Raw genomic sequence first — 14,142 nt, forward strand, 5'->3', positions numbered from 1 at the left:
ATCACACTATCATCCCCAGTTCCCCCTCCGCCCCAAACAAGTGCTCCAACTGACCAGAGGAGGCGCTACTGCAGCAACCAAGACACATCCCCACATCCGGCTTCCCACCTGCAGACACGGCCAATTGTGTCTGTAAGGACGCCCGACCAAGCTGGAGGTAAAACGGGGATTCGAACCAACGATCCCCAGATTGGTAGGCAATGGAATAGACCGCTAAGCTACCCGGACACCCCAGGTGTCTAGTTTTTAAACATAGCTCTTATTATTCCCAACGTTATACAACATACATCTGCAGATTTAGGAACAACTGTTGTGCTTTCTCTGAGATACACTCTCCCGTGTAAACAAGTGCGGCAGATCAAGTCCTACCAACATATCGAATGTGCAAGCATAGCCTCTCAGGAGTGAAAGTCCTAGCAGCTGATCAAAACCAGAATAGATGTGTACTTTGCCAAACAAAGGAGTGTGGATGAGTGGTGGGTGTTGCAAAAAGAGAGAGGCAGATTAGGTCATAAATCTTTTCCGTCAAGGTTCCTGTTATGCTGCTGTTGCTTGTTTTGTCTAGTCCTAGTGTGACTCACGAGACATTAAAGACAAAGATAGAACGACAGAAAAAACACACACACACACAAACACACACTAGAACACATGGAAACAAACTTTCTGTGGGGCTCCATTCCCTCTTGCAGGGATGAATCATAGCACCATGTCAACCTGTCCAGGAGTATTTGTGTGTAATTGTCACAGAGGTAGACAACCCGGTCCCTGCTGTTGCATGGATGCATGCACGTATGGGGACAATTAAATGCACACGTGAACACAAAGATGAGAGAGCACTGACAAACACCTCCTGATGTGGACAGGCACGTGTGCCTGCATGCATGCGCGCATGCGCACACACACACACACACACACACACACACACACACACACTAAAATACATACCTAGATATAGACAGATACCCATACAAATGTTTGCATGATATGCATGAATGCATATACTCCTAAATACACAAAGAACAAAAAAAAAAAGCAGAATGGCGCGCACACACACACACTCCCCTCCCCCCCGCTCTCTCTAGAAATATGTATATTCGCCAACGTTTTCCACATCATTGCTGTTCATTCCTATTCTTCCAACTGAATACACTAGCTACATCTGCAGGGGAGATGACATAGCATCACTGTCAAAAACAACAGTGTATACATAAAAATGCCATTTTTTTTAAGTAACCCTGTATTTATTGAGGGAATTTTTCCTGAACATGTGGTCTTGTGAAACAACTCTAGTCAGTTAATCGGAGGAGAGCGGTGCCACCATCCCATACAAGATGGCTTAAAGAGATTATGTTTTACCTGAAGCTTGGAAAAAAAATCAAATTTACATTGAAGGGGAATGCAAATAAATCTGAAAGAGTCTGGGGGCCTTTTCTTACCTCTGATAACAGAACCCAAATAACAGACTGGGATAATTCACAACCGAATTAATTCTTGGTTGGAGCAGATCTGTTGCAGTCTAATTATGAATCAGTTTAAAAAGATAAAAATGAGTGTGATTTTTTTCTTTTGTCTGTGTTTACGTAAATGCGGTCGTATGTCTGTCGCATATTTATTTGTACTTGATGTCATTTCGACATGTTGATGAACAAGGGAGGGATGGGGATAATACTGGATTTATTTCTTATGTTGATTCTGTGATTTGTAAAATATAAGTAAAAAAAACCCAGAACAACTCTAGTCGCTTCACACTCAAAAATGACATGGGTGCACATTGCCGCAGTGGGAACCTGATCAGTGCATCTACAGTCTCCTGTTGGCATCTGAGCTGCTCTGTGAGAGCGACCGGGGATGAAGTGCATTCCCCAAAGCCAATAGTGGCAGCTACTGAGACAATTCAGTCTTACTGCCAAGAATTTTTGATGCTGGTGCCAAAGTGTGTATGAAAGCACACAATCACACAAAGACATTCTCAGATAACAAAATGAGGAATTTATGGGAGGAGGGTTGGTTTTCTACAATTCTCTGTGGTCCCACAGTGTCATAAGCTGGTGTGTATGACTGAGCGGACCTGTACTTGGACAGAGAAAGTTAGCTAATGATATCATTGTGCTCCAGGGGGGCAGCCGGGGATGTGTGTTTTAAACCAACCTTTTGCAGAGTGGGGAAATATTGCAGCAAAACTGATGCCAACCTAATAGTGATGACAGTGCAAGTTGATTTTCTCAATTGCTATGTTAAGATTTAGCCATAATATGGTGATTTGATTGTATTTGTTAATTAAATGCAATTTGAAAATAAATATACAGTGCTGCTTGAAAGTATGTGAACCCCTTGAGCAGTTTAGATGTTTCTGTTGTTTTACCATGACTTTCTTATTTTATCATCACCAGTTTTTATGTATGAAATGTTAGATATATGTTTATCAATTGCATGTACTTGTTTAGTGGGGCTTGTTTAAGTAGCCCAAAAACTACATGAAACATGGAATTAGTGTATGTGCAAAAGTAAGTGAACCCCCAGCTGCATTGGTTAAGTCAAGCGGGTAACAGACTTGAGTGAAACACATTTGGGTGCTTAATTAATCATTTAAGCAGACCAATGAAATGAGACATCCTTGGGAAAGGGTTTGGCCTGCACTAATTAAAAGACAGAGGAAACCAACCAAACCACTGTGGTCCCATACAAATCAACAATGCCGAGAGCAAAGGAGATATCCGAGGACATGAAGAAGAAGGTAGTGACAGCCCATCAGTCTGGGGAGGGCTATAAGACCATCTCCAAAAGATTCCAGCTCCATCCATCCACTGTAAGACAAATAATTTACAAATGGAGGGCTTTCAAATGACAGCAACTCTGCCTAGAAGTGGACGCCCATCAAAAATATCACCCAGAAGCACCAGAAAAATAATAAATCAGGTAAAGGCCAACCCACACATCACCTCTAGAGAGTTGCAGACCTCTCTGGTAGCATCTGGGACAAATGTGCATGCGTCTACAATCAGACGGAAATTGAATAGCCATGACATTCATGGGAGGGTTGCTAGAAGGAAGCCTATGCTCTCAAAAAAGAACAAAGCTGCCCGTTTTAACTTTGCCAGAGAGCACTTGGACAAACCAGAGGCCTTCTGGAAGTCCATTCTCTGGACAGACGAGTCCAAGATAGAATTATTTGGTCACAATCAAAACCAACATGTTTGGAGAAAAGCAAACACTGCATATGAAGAAAAGAACCTCCTCCCAACAGTGAAGCATGGTGGGGGAAATGTGAAGGTCTGGGGCTGCTTTTCTGCTTCTGGACCTGGACGACTCCATATTATCCAAGGAACCATGAATTCTCCGGCATATCAACAAATTCTTGACCAGAATCTCCTGCCATCAGTCAGGGAGTTGAAGCTGGGATGAAAATGGATTATGCAACAAGACAATGACCCAAAGCATTCCAGCAAAACTACAAAGGAATGGCTTCAGAGAAAGAGGATTCGTACTCTGGATTGGCCCAGTCAAAGTCCGGACCTTAATCCAATTGAAATGTTGTGGCGAGACCTGAAGAAGTTGGTACATACCAGATGTCCCTCCAACCTCTCTCAACTGGCTGAGTTCTGCAAGGAGGATTGGGCAAAAATCCCCATAAGCAGATGCGAGAGACTGGTTAGTGGTTACAGAAGACGTTTGGTTGAAGTAATGGCTGCAAAAGGAGGAGCCACAAGCTACTAATACAAGGGTTCACATACTTTTGCACATGTTAAATTTTCAGTTTTTGTGAAATAAACCACCTTTGTTGAATTAAGTAATGAAAATATATCTCTTTTTGTGTGTGTGTCCATTATTTGGAAGGTGTGCTTTACAAATTGGGATTTGGATGTATGTGTAATAAGTTTATTTTAATGTTATTTACAAAAACAGTGACCATGTCTGGAGGGTTCACAAACTTTCAAGCAGCACTGCATGCATACAGATATCTAGACACATTTATATCACCACGGATACAGGAAAAAGTTTTAATGCATTGCCGTACAGGCCTGTTTCGTGCGTCTCGAACATCAGCAGCTGAGTGCGAGATGCACGAAACAGGCATGTACCGCAATGCATTAGAACTTTTTTCCTGTATCCGTGATGATATGCCACTCCTCATTAGTTGAACACTTAAAACACCATTGATGGTTTCAGAAAAAAACGCTATATATATACACACACACAGGAAGAAAAGTTTTAATACATTGCAGTACAGGCCTGTTTCGTGCGTCACACACTCATCAGCTGTGTGTATATATATATATTTATGTATACATATATATATATCCATCCATAATGTTTATCCTGCTCTCAGGGTCACGGGATGCTAGAGCCTATCCCAGCACTCACTGGGCGGCAGGCGGGGAGACACCCTGGACAGGCCATTACAGGGCTGACTCACACACACACAGTGTTTTTTTCCGAAACTGTCAATGGCGTTGTGAGTGCTCAACTAATGAGGAGCAGAATATAAACACGGATACAGGAAAAAAAGATTTTAATACATTGCAGTACAAGCCTGTTTCATGCGTCTTGCCAACAAACAAATTTATCAGCTGATGAGTGCGAGACACACGAAACAGGCCTATACTGCAATGTATTAAAATCTTTTTTCCTTATTCAGTGTTGAGATATATTTATGTATATATATATATATATATGTATATTTATGTGTGGGCCTATCGTTTATTCTACTTTTGGCTGTAATGATTTTGTTGGGGGGGGAGTGTTTGTTTGCTAAAATCAAATCTAGCCTTTCTCTGAAGTAAACTACTGATTTATAGAAATACATAATTAATGAATGGGACTGTTGTGTGTATTTCCTCACATCACATAGGTCTACACCGCTCTAAAATTTTGATCTTGCCAACAAACAAACCCATAATAATCATAACAATAATAATAATTAGATGAATCCCGCAAGATTTCTTAAGTTTATATGCAATATACTTTACAAACAGCTTAACAGTTGTTGTATGAGGCCCATTGTTTTGCTGCTTTTGAAAGTTTTAACAAAGTTTGTGACAGATGGCGTGTTATCTGTCCATGATCTGTCAACTGGAGGAGAAAGTAGACTTCTCTTCTGTCTTCCACTCCGTCCCTAACCCCCCCCCAGTGTTCCCTGTCCTTTCTTTTTCTTCCTCTTTTCATCCCTTGTCTACCTTCCTCCCCTCCATTCCTCACCTCTTCTCCCCTAAAATATCCAACTTGCTCTTTTCTTTTTACCATTTCTACCTTTTTCTCCTGTCCTCCCTTCTTCTTTCCGTTCCTTTCCTTACCTTCTCTCCTCTCCTCCATTTAAGTCTCTTCACATCGCGGTGTCTCTGAGGAGTAGATCTTGTTATTAGACACTGATGCTGAGTCAGACTATACCCACATCATCCTGCCAAGGTCACCACACAATGTAGGCACGCGTGTGTGTGCTAGTGTGTGTGTGTGTGTGTGTGTGTGTGTGTGTGTGTGTGTGTGTGTGTGTGTGTGTGTGTGTGTGTGTGTGTGTGTGTGTGTGTGTATGTGTGTTGCCATATTTGCATGTTCAATGCTGCAGAGGCCGGAAAGGATAGAAAAAGGAAAGACAAAAATTAAAGAGAGAGAATGGAATGATGAAATTATGGTTTTGTCTTCTCTCATCCTTCAGAAACTTCTCTTGTTTTTCATACACGCGTACACACACACACACACACACACACACACACACACACACACACACACACACACACACACACATACACACATACACACACACATACACACATACACACACACACACACACACACACACACACACACACACACACACCATCATCATCGGTGGTCACTGGGGGTGGGGTATTCCTGGAGCTGCATATTTTGGGGCAATGTGGGCAAGGGTGTGAAGAAGTGGTTGAAGATGTGGTTTGGGCCTTTCAGGTAGTACACTCCTTTCTGGGTCAGTGCTTGTTTTCAGCAGCATGGTGGAGGTCATGGTTGTAGCACACAGCACCCTCACGGACAGCCAATCTCCAGGCCTCCCGGTTTTTGGCCGCTTGTTCCCAACTGTTAAGGTCAATACCAAACCTTTTGACGTGGGCCTTGATGTTATCTTTATATCGCTTCTTTTGTCCTCCTGGGGCACGGCGCCCTGTCATGAGCTGGCAGTAAAGGACTTGTTTTGGGAGGCGGACGTCAGACATGAGGAGGACTTGGCCAGTCCATCTCAGCTGATGTTGTGTGATGGTGGCAGTTATAGTAGGCATGTTGACCTCCAAGGATGCTGAGGTTGGTGCGCTCATCCTCCCAGCTGATCTTAAGGATCTTCCTGAGGCATCGTTGTTGGTGTGCATCGAGCGCCTTCAGGTGCCCGCTATATGTGGTCCAGGTTTTCAACCCATACAGTAGGGTGGGCAGCACTAACGAAAAGAAAAAAAAACCCTCCCCAAATGGGGTGAGCGGCGCAGATCCTAAATAGGGCTACTCTCTCTCTCTCTCTCTCTCTCTCTCTCTCTCTCTCTCTCTCTCTCTCTCTCTCTCTCTCTCTCTCTCTCTCTCTCTCTCTCTCTCTCTCTCTCTCTCTCTCTCTCTCTCTCTCTCTCTCTCTCTCTCTCTCTCTCCTCTCTCTCTCTCTCTCTCTCTCTCTCTCTCTATTAGATACCAACACCCACACAGACACCACTTGCAATGGCATCCACTCATGTACAAATCCCCAAAACAGAAACACATGTGCACATACACAGCAGCCTCGCAGATGCCCCATGTCATCCTCATTAACACCATTTGCAATTCCTTATCTTTTAGCATCATTAGCTTCAATGCATAATTAACAGTCTGTCATGACGGGGGAGGGGGGGGTCTATGTATTATTCACAGGAGCTCTGTGTGACTAGTTGCTTCAATTTCAACACTTGATTTGGGTTATGTGTCAGCCAGGGTATGCAACAATAACAGACAAAGTATGACAAATGGGAAAATAAGGAAGTGAAATATATGTATTAAGAACAGAGAAAAGAGACAACAATGTTAGATGGGGAGACAGAGAGAAAGAGGGAGACACTGTGTGTATCTCATGTTCTCCCTCTTTCAGTGACATTAAACATCTGTATAGTGCGTGCATCTGTTTCAGTTGTGTGTGTGTGTGTGCACCTGTGCATAACTGAGACTGTGGACAAATCTGTACATGGGTTGTGTATGTGTGAGAAGGTAATTTTGAGAAAAAATGTAGGAGGGGACAGAAGAAGTTGGGGAAGAAGAAGTTACCTGATAGTCTTCCCCTCTCTCAGGTCATACAGAGAGAAGAAGATGTCAGTATTCTCTCCTATTGTGTTGTAGGTGAAGCTCTTCAGGTTGACCAGCAGGTGGTGGGGCACTGGTACTCTACACGGATCCCCGTGACGCTGTCGTGAACTCTCCCCCTGGTGCCACATGACCCAAAAAAGAAAAAAAAGCGCAAAGCAATAATAGGCAACTCATAGTCAACCTTGTACTTGTACTAGCCAGCTTCAGTGGGTTTTGTGAGACAGGGTGGAAGTTAAATACAGTATGTATGCAGACGATCTCTGGTCATGTTTACTTATTTTTTTTCTAAACGACAGATTTGTTTTTGTGTTGGCATATACATTTGTTGTTTTGTTGTCACCAAGCTACACCCAGCAATATATCAAATAAACTATACTGTTTGGAATTCTTTTCATTAATATTTCCATGTTTTGAATTTTAAAAGGAACTAAAACGATACAGAAATAATGGTGCGCGATGCTTTTACAAATACTTTTTGCATCACATGGCCTGGTTTTTTCACTACAGCTGCTCCAGATATTCTGCTGTGTGTCCAAAACAGAAACGGGCTTATGGAGGAAAAGGTAATTTTCACTTGTTGACACTGTGAAAAAGCTCATACTGTACCTGCGTGATGCTCTGCTGAACACTGTGTCTGCTTGACAGGTGCTGTGGAAATATGGAGTGAGAGAGAGAGTTTGAGAGAGAGAGAGAGAGAGAGAGAAAGAAAGAGAGAGCAAGAGAAACAGAGAGACGGAAAGAGATAAAACAGATTGTGCGTTGGTGATGATGCTCTGCTCATTTCTGCTGTGTTCCGCACTGCTTTGGTCTCATCTCCTTCAACTTCTCTACTTATTTCTCTTCTAAGGACAGGATGTTGTGTTGCTGTAAAGCCCACTGAGGCAAATTGTAATTTGTGATACTGGGCTATACAAATAAAATTGACTTGACTTCTCTTCTCTCACATTGTTTTTTAAGAAATAAAAAAAACAGTTGTTCTTCTTTAATCTTCTCTTCTTCTTTTATCCGTTAGCCACTCGCAGCCCTATTCTGCTCTTTCCTATACTGACTCTTCATCCGACTTTGTTTTTTCCACCCTTTGATCTCTCACTCTTTGTCCCCCCTGTTCAGTTTTACATTTTTTCTCCTGCTCAGATCATTTAAAGTTGGACTGAAAATAGTGATCAGATTTAACTGATTTTCAAGCCTTTACTCCTTTACTCAACTGTCTCAAGAACTGCGAGTGGTCAAGGCTAATTAATATTCATGAGCTGACCTTGGTGGTAAGAGTGGGCGGGGTTTCATGTTTTGCTGAGGTAATCTGATTGGCTAAATGTGTGTCCGATGACAAAATGACTATCACTGAGAGAGAGGAGCTTAACTGAGGGGGCACTCTTTACAAAGAGAAAAACACAAAAACTGTCTAATATCCTTAATTATTTGTACAGTAGAAACACACTACAAATTACATGATGAATGGAGTAAAAGGTGATGTTAGAAAAGATTAATGTTTCAATTTCGGCCTGATTTAAACGCCTCCAGGGACTCATTACCCATGCTTCTCTGATACACCTCAGGGGCTTGGGTTTGGGTAAGGGTAGAGAACGAAGGGTGAAAACTCATTTGATTAATTAAAGTAATGAAGGTCCAACTTAAATGCCATGTTGTATACCACCTAGCCTGAGTAGGAATGAAGCGCTAACTAGAAGATAAATTCTTCCAAAGTTTTGTAAACTATAATGAACTGCACAAGGCAAGTATCATTTTTTATGACAATTTCAAACATTTGGTTGGTGAATTAGTTTAAGTGGCTGAATTCTGGGATCCATCATCCACTGTGGATGAAACATCCTGGATGAATAATTAAATGTGGATGAATATTTGCTTCTTTTCCACAGGACAATTTGATCAAATGTGACGAACAGGTTGCAACCCCTTGAAAACACAAAATTGTCCTTTTACCTTAAGCTCTCTTTCAATAAAGGTTGGTAAAGGAGGTCCATACTATATTTTCTTTGGTAGATTTTCCACTGTGGCTTACATGTTGAAAGTGGCTGTTTAGGGAATACATCCCAAACACTTAACTTTGCGACCAAAATGACATTTTGAGCAAAGATATAAACATTATATCTTTTTTTTCTATGAAAATAGCAGAAAGAAAAGACTCTTTTTTTTTGCAATAGCCTGTTAGCAACAGTGTTCATATAAATCACCGGTAACCTCCAGCTCTCACAGAGAAAATAATTTATTTCATTGTATAAACGGCCAAACTTTCCATATGTGAGTTCACACTTTAAAACAGTGGATGCTGCAACATGTATCTCTTATTTTACTTGAATATTTTGGAATTATTAATAGTTTGATTTTGTTTAGTTGAATTTCACTATTTCTACTCATTTAAATGTTGTTGAAGAGAGATCTGCATCCGGCAACTCTCACTGTCATGTGAGTCTCTCTTGCATGCATGTGCAGTCGGTTCTCCTCCCAGGTCTCCGTGGTGATGGTGGCTGCCATTTGGATGCTGCCTGCCCTTCCACTCTTCACCTAAGTTTTTCTTATTACATGATGACGCTGGTCGCATGGCTTGGGTCCTGGACTGCTCCGTTGGCACGTGGACACTCCTTGGCATCTGGTGCATCATGTTCTTCATAAATTTTATGTCCATTTTAATTCTGTTATCCTCTTTCAATGTTGTATTATGTAAATTGCGTGAACACAACATCCATTGCACCCTGTCCGTCTTGGGAGAGAAATCCCTCCTCTGTTGCTCTCCCTGAGGTTTCTTCCTATTTTTTCTCCCTGTTAAAGGGTTTTTTTTAGGGAGTTTTTCCTTATCCGATGAGAGGGTCTAAGGACAGGATGTTGTGTTGCTGTTAAGCCCACTGAGGCAAATTTGTAATTTGTGATATTGGGCTATACAAATAAAATTGAAATTGAAAATTGAAATTGAATTCAACATCACATAGAGGTTATACGGGCTCATTAAAGGTGCTGCCTGCAGACTAGGCTGGTGTTCATGACAGTGTAAACTGATGCAGGTCGATATATCAGTTGTCAGTCCTAACTGGTCTTTTGTATGGGTGCCTTGTCTTGGACTATGGCCCAAAGGATTTATACATCATATGTTCGGTTGTATTGGTAAACTGACTTTGTCTTAGAAGTCTGAGTTTTGGTCAAAGTAGTGAGTTTTTTGAGTTTATAAAGCTGGGAAAAGAATTTCTCATTTATGAAAATGTGTGTGAGCCTTTATAAAAAAAATAAAATCTAAAGCAATATAACTGGCAGACAAGAGGTCTGACTGCTCAAAGGTGTGTGCCATCCATACTAATGATCATACTAATTAATTGAAATCAATTAAAATACACACAGACAGCTGTTTTGTATGAATAATTAAACTGATAGCTAATGAGTCTGCAACTGGGGTGATTTCTTATTTTTCCACTATTCCTGTTCTTGACAAGGATTTGCAACTGCTGTATAAAGCAGTATTATTCTGAGGGGGTTGGTATATTTGGTATGTTTATTGTTCATAGTTTGAGAGGAGGATGCTAACAAGATCTGATGGGTGGAAAGGTGGGTGGGGGGCTCGGGGGCTCACCCACTTTCTATCGCCATGTCACTACTCAATTTCCTTTTTCCCTCCATCATTATAGTCTAACTTCTTCCTCTTCTTAACCACTTCTCCTCTTACCTCACTGTTCTTTCCCTCCCTTTCTCTCCCCCCACCTCTCCTCTGCTCCCGTCTCTGGAGTCAGTCACTAGGCAACCACACAAAGGGGACGTTTGACCAGCGCAGCTCAGCTTTTGAAATCAGGACTGATGGAAGACACACTGCATCTTTAAGGTTCACCAGGGGAACGAGTCTACAATCAAGAATCTTCCATACAGCAGTTGATTTTCTGCTACTAATCAGCCACATGGGCCGATTTACCATCTTGGCCTTTTGCAATGCATCTTACTTTTTTCTTCTTTAGCTGTTCTTCCTAAGCAGACAGGTGTTATATTTGTAATAATAAACATGAAAATGAGATGATAATGAAGTATATTCATACAATTAGAGGGACAGGCTACTGTTAGTAGCCTAGCTTGCCACTGCACTGTGAACTCCTTCAGTCCTTGTACTGGATCATTTTCATCATTATGTACTGTGAAACTTTGTAACCTGTCAGCACACCCCATCATCACCAGACAAATTCCAGTTAGTGTATGAAAAGGTCTGATCCTGATTTCAATTCTTTTCATGTATAATTGGCCATTATATCCTTAAACCAGTGATGTAGTTTGTGCGGTAGTGGTTCTTTGTAGCGCAGTACTATGGAGGCAATGGAAGGGTAAGGATCTTAAAAAACGGTGTGTAAGGAACTTCAGGGAAAAAAGTAAAAACAGATACTGGGGTGTCAGGGTAGTTTAGCTGTCTATTCTGTTGCCTACCAACACGGCGATCACTGGTTCAAATCCCGTGTTACCTCCGGCTTGATCGGGCGTCCTACAGACACAACTGGCCGTGTCTGCAGGTGGGAAGCCGGATGTGGGTATGTGTCCTGGTCACTGCACTAGCACCTCCTCTGGTCGGTCAGGGCACCGGTTTGGGGGGGGGGGAGAACTGGGAGAAATAGCGTGTTCCTCCCATGTGCTACATCTCCCTGGCGAAACTCCTCACTATCAGGTGAAAAGAAGTGGCTGGTGACTCCACATGTATCGGTGGAGGCATGTGGTAGTCTGCAGCCCTCCCTGGATCAGCAGAGGGGGTGGAGCAGCGACCGGGATGCTCGGAAGAGTGGGGTAATTGGCCGGATACAATTGGGGGGGGGGATCCTCAAAAAAAAAAACAGCCCACCATCTCTCCTTTTGCTGTTTAGTGTCATCACACTCACGTTATAGGGTGAAACAGATACAGATCAGTGGGAGGTTAAGAATAGAAAAGCAGGCCTGTGGTGGATAGCTCGCTAATTCAAATCCCCAATGGAGCGTTAGGTAGAAAAAGTCACAACAATCAGAGCCCCTCCCCTACCAAACCAAGATACCCCCACTCGACAGCAGTTCCCAAATTGCCCAAGAAGGGTCATTCAACCGCAAACAGAAAAGAGCTATGGATATACTGAGCATCTCCCAAATGTGTGTGAGAACACTACAGTACTACTGGAATACATTTAAAAAAATCCATACTACACTAATCTTCCCTGGATGACTGGATGGACAGCTTGAACTCTTCTTAAAGTCTGTAGCAGTGGGAACGCCGCTTCAAAATAATTAGCTCAATATCAGCCCATACTGAGAAAGATGGAATAAATAAGAGGCTTTAAAATGATAAAAAGCAACAACAAAAACCACGTCTGAGAAAGACGAGGGGATGACCAGCTGGGAAAATCAAAATTTTTCAAGCCGTCAGAAGAAAGTCATTAACAGTTGTCTGTTTTATGTTATTTTTTCTCTTTTTGGAGCCCAATTTCCCTGCTCAAAGATGTATACCCACCTAAACGAAGTTACAGAACTCTGTAATTTGTGAAGAAAAGTTAACCTAATATACTTTTAAAAAACTGTTACCAGAACCTGTGATCTAGCTCTAAACAACAAGTTGTGATGTAAAAGGAGAGACCATTTTGTTTTGTACTGTAAATTTAACGTAAATGTGCAGATTAAGATAAAAACAGAGTAGGTGGATTTCTTTGTTTTTCATTTATCTGTTCCATCTTGAATGTCTGTTGAAATGGTCTTTTCCAATTCTTTCTTCTTCTTCTTTTTTTTTTTTTGATTTCCCCCCTTTTCCCCCCCAGTTGTATCTGGCCAATTACCCCGCTCTTCCGAGCCGTCCCGGTCTCTGCTCCACCCCCTCTGCCAATCCGGGGAGGGCTGCAGACTACCACATGCCTCCTCCGATACATGTGGAGTCGCCAGCCGCTTCTATCACCTGATAGTGAGGAGTTTCGCCAGGGGGACATTAGCATGTGGGAGGATCACGCTACCCCCCCCCAGCCCCCCTCCCCCCGAAGAGGTGCCCCAACCGACCAGAGGAGGTGCTAGTGCAGTGACCAGGACACATACCCACATCCGGCTTCCCATCTGCAGACACGGCCAATTTTTGTTTGTAGGGACACCCGACGAAGCCGGAGGTAACATGGGGATTCAAACCACCAATCCCCGTGTTGGTAGGCAACAGAATAGACTGCCATGCCACCCGGACGCCCCTCTTTTCCAGTTATTTTTCAAATTGACGTTGTTTGTTTCATCAGATTGAATCACTTACCATTTTGTAGAGATCTGAGACGCTTATCTTGTCTGCATCGACCATCTCAAACTCTTTCCGTGGCACAAGGTCCAGGCCTAGGTGCCTGTAAAAAAAAAAAAGAAAGAAAGAAAGGTGGCAGACATAGGGAAAGAGAGAGAGGGAGAGAAGAAAAAATAGAAAACATGGGTAGAGAGGAAAGAGATATGGAAAAGAGGAGTGAGTGTGCAGGACGGGGAAGGACATGCAGATAGGGGAAGACAGCAAAGTCAGACACCCTCATTTAACCTTGACACACGCTTTATGTATGTCAGTTACTCTCTCTCCCTCTCTCTCCTTCTCTCTCTCGCACCCCCCCCTACACACACACACACACACCAGCATCCCCTCTGGTACATCCCTCAGGACTGTTGTCAGTAATGATTACTTTGTGCGCACTCATAGCCTTCCACCCATACTCTAGTACCGTATTTCTTTACATCGAAAAGGCTGCACACGTCGAATGTAATTTTAGTTTCCTAATCCCTTACACTACCTTCTTGTCCTTATACTTCAGTAATAATAATAACAATTATCGGCAACATCATTATAGCAATTTCTAAGAAAGAAAGAAAGAAATGAAAGAAAGAAAATAGCATGACTAGCCACAGCATCAG

At 42.4% G+C, this 14,142-nt stretch overlaps 1 protein-coding gene across 1 annotated transcript in view; it reads right to left on the reverse strand.

Annotated features, from left to right (window-relative positions):
• LOC130131340 (dedicator of cytokinesis protein 3-like) overlaps positions 1–14,142 on the reverse strand; it is a 287,178-nt gene that overhangs the window by 101,560 nt on the left and 171,476 nt on the right. The window contains exons 7-9 of the mRNA XM_056301001.1: positions 13,508–13,592; positions 7,891–7,932; positions 7,246–7,400 (exon numbers count right to left, since the gene is read on the reverse strand). Coding sequence (XP_056156976.1) covers positions 7,246–7,400; positions 7,891–7,932; positions 13,508–13,592 — 282 coding nt within the window. The remainder of the gene's footprint in view (positions 1–7,245; positions 7,401–7,890; positions 7,933–13,507; positions 13,593–14,142) is intronic.

Source organism: Lampris incognitus, chromosome 2, assembly GCF_029633865.1.
Source record: "Lampris incognitus isolate fLamInc1 chromosome 2, fLamInc1.hap2, whole genome shotgun sequence".
Classification (NCBI taxonomy): Eukaryota; Metazoa; Chordata; class Actinopteri; order Lampriformes; family Lampridae; genus Lampris; species Lampris incognitus.